The sequence below is a fragment of the Taurulus bubalis genome (genome assembly GCF_910589615.1).
Source record: "Taurulus bubalis genome assembly, chromosome: 11".
In the NCBI taxonomy this organism is placed as follows: Eukaryota; Metazoa; Chordata; class Actinopteri; order Perciformes; family Cottidae; genus Taurulus; species Taurulus bubalis.
This window is the reverse complement of record NC_136599.1, coordinates 1,879,490-1,881,989: the sequence shown is the minus strand read 5'-3', so window position 1 is coordinate 1,881,989 and position 2,500 is coordinate 1,879,490. Positions and strand designations below refer to the sequence as shown.

The window sequence follows — 2,500 nt, the reverse complement described above, 5'->3', positions numbered from 1 at the left end:
GCTCCTGCTCCTCCTCCTCCTCCTGCTCCTCCTCCTCCTCCTCTTCCTCCTCCTCCTCATGCTCCTCCTCCTCCTCCTCCTCCTCATGCTCCTGCTCATGCTCCTCCTCCTCCTCCTCCTCAGGGACTCTAACCCCCGGATCGGTGACATCCTGCAGAAGTTGGCTCCGTTCCTGAAGATGTACGGAGAATACGTGAAGAACTTTGACGGAGCGATGGAGCTGCTGAGCGTCTGGACGGAGAGGTCCACTCCTTTTAAGGGCATCGTGCAGGAGATCCAGGTGAGGGGGGGGAGTGTGTGTGTGTGTGTATAACAGTTTGTATAACATGTGTACTTGTGTATATAACGCGTGTACTTGTGTACTTGTGCCCTGTTTACTGTATATAACGTGTGTACTTGTGTATATAACATATGTACTTGTATACAACGTGTGTACTTGTATATAACGAGTGTACTTGTATACAACGTGTGTACTTGTGTATAACGTGTACTTGTACTTGCAGCGGGAGGAGCGCTGCAGGAACCTCACTCTGCAGCATCACATGCTAGAACCCGTTCAGAGGCTTCCTCGCTACGAGCTGCTGCTCAGAGACTATCTGCACCGCCTCCCCGAAGACGCCCCGGACCACCGGGACGCCCAGAGTACGTAAACAAGCGCACCCCTGTGACCTCAGATACTCAGAGAATACTGTGAACAATATGTCACAATATTTCAAGAATATTCAAAGATACTGTGAATTTTTGTAATAGTGTGAAAAAGATTTAAATACATTTCAAGAATACTTTTGAATAATAGAAAATATATATTTAGTAAAGTGGTTATCACATGACCTTCATTACATGACCTTCATCTCTGCAGAGTCTCTGGAGCTCATCGCCACGGCAGCAGAGCACTCCAACGCTGCCATCAAGAAGATGGTGAGACACCTGTCTGTCTCGCTACCTGTCTCTGTCTCTACCTCTACCCGTCTCTCCCTCTATCTCTACCTGTCTCTATCTCTACCTGTCTCTACCTGTCTCTATCTCTACCTGTCTCTATCTCTACCTGTATCTACCTCTACCTGTCTCTATCTCTATCTGTCTCTACCTGTCTCTATCTCTACCTGTCTCTACCTGTCTCTACCTGTTTCTACCTGTCTCTATCTGTTTCTACCTGTCTCTATCTCTACCTGTATCTACCTCTACCTGTCTCCCTCTCTACCTGTCTCTATCTCTACCTGTCTCTACCTGTCTCTATCTCTACCTGTCTCTATCTCTACCTGTATCCCTCTCTACCTGTCTCTACCTCTACCTGTCTTTACCTCTACCTGTATTTACCTCTACCTGTCTCCCTCTCTACCTGTCTCTACCTGTCTCTATCTCTACCTGTATTTACCTCTACCTGTCTCCCTCTCTACCTGTCTCTACCTGTCTCTATCTCTACCTGTATCTACCTCTACCTGTCTCTACCTGTCTCTATCTCTACCTGTCTCTATCTCTACCTGTATCTACCTCTACCTGTCTATACCTGTCTCTATCTCTACCTGTCTCGATCTCTACCTGTCTCTACCTGTCTCTATCTCTACCTGTATCTACCTCTACCTGTCTCTACCTGTCTCTATCTCTACCTGTCTCTATCTCTACCTGTCTCTATCTCTACCTGTCTCCCTCTCTACCTGTCTCTATTTCTACCTGTCTCCCTCTCTATCTGTCTCTACCTGTCTCTATCTGTCTCTACCTGTCTCTATCTCTACCTGTATCTACCTCTACCTGTCTCCCTCTCTACCTGTCTCTACCTCTAACTGTCTCTACCTCTATCTACCTCTACTTGTCTCCCTCTCTACCTGTCTCTACCTGTCTCTATCTCTACCTGTATCTACCTCTACCTGTCTCTACCTGTCTCTATCTCTACCTGTCTCTATCTCTACCTGTCTCTACCTGTGTCTATCTCTACCTGTCTCTATCTCTACCTGTCTCTACCTCTACCTGTCTATACCTGTCTCTACCTGTCTCTATCTCTACCTGTATCTACCTTTACCTGTCTCTACCTGTCTCTATCTCTACCTGTATCTACCTCTACCTGTCTCTACCTGTCTCTATCTCTACCTGTCTCTACCTGTTTCTATCTCTACCTGTCTCTACCTGTCTCTATCTCTACCTGTCTCTACCTCTACCTGTCTCTACCTGTCTCTATCTCTACCTGTCTCTATCTGTCTCTATCTCTACCTGTCTCTACCTCTACCTGTCTCTATCTCTACCTGTCTCTATCTCTACCTGTCTCTAGCTGTCTCTATCTCTACCTGTCTCTATCTCTACCTGTCTCTACCTCTACCTGTCTCTACCTGTCTCTATCTCTACCTGTCTCTACCTGTCTCTATCTCTACCTGTCTCTACCTGTCTCTATCTCTACCTGTCTCTACCTCTACCTGTCTCTACCTGTCTCTATCTCTACCTGTCTCTACCTCTACCTGTCTCTACCTGTCTCTATCTCTACCTGTCTCTATCTCTACCTGTATCTACC

The 2,500-nt window shown here is 46.8% G+C and overlaps 1 protein-coding gene across 1 annotated transcript in view; it reads left to right on the top strand.

Moving 5' to 3' along the window:
- Positions 1-2,500, top strand: part of fgd1 (FYVE, RhoGEF and PH domain containing 1) — a gene marked incomplete at both ends in the record, with an annotated part of 16,452 nt that overhangs the window by 10,922 nt on the left and 3,030 nt on the right. The window contains 3 exons of the mRNA XM_079226422.1: positions 124-280; positions 504-642; positions 860-918. Coding sequence (XP_079082548.1) covers positions 124-280; positions 504-642; positions 860-918 — 355 coding nt within the window. The remainder of the gene's footprint in view (positions 1-123; positions 281-503; positions 643-859; positions 919-2,500) is intronic.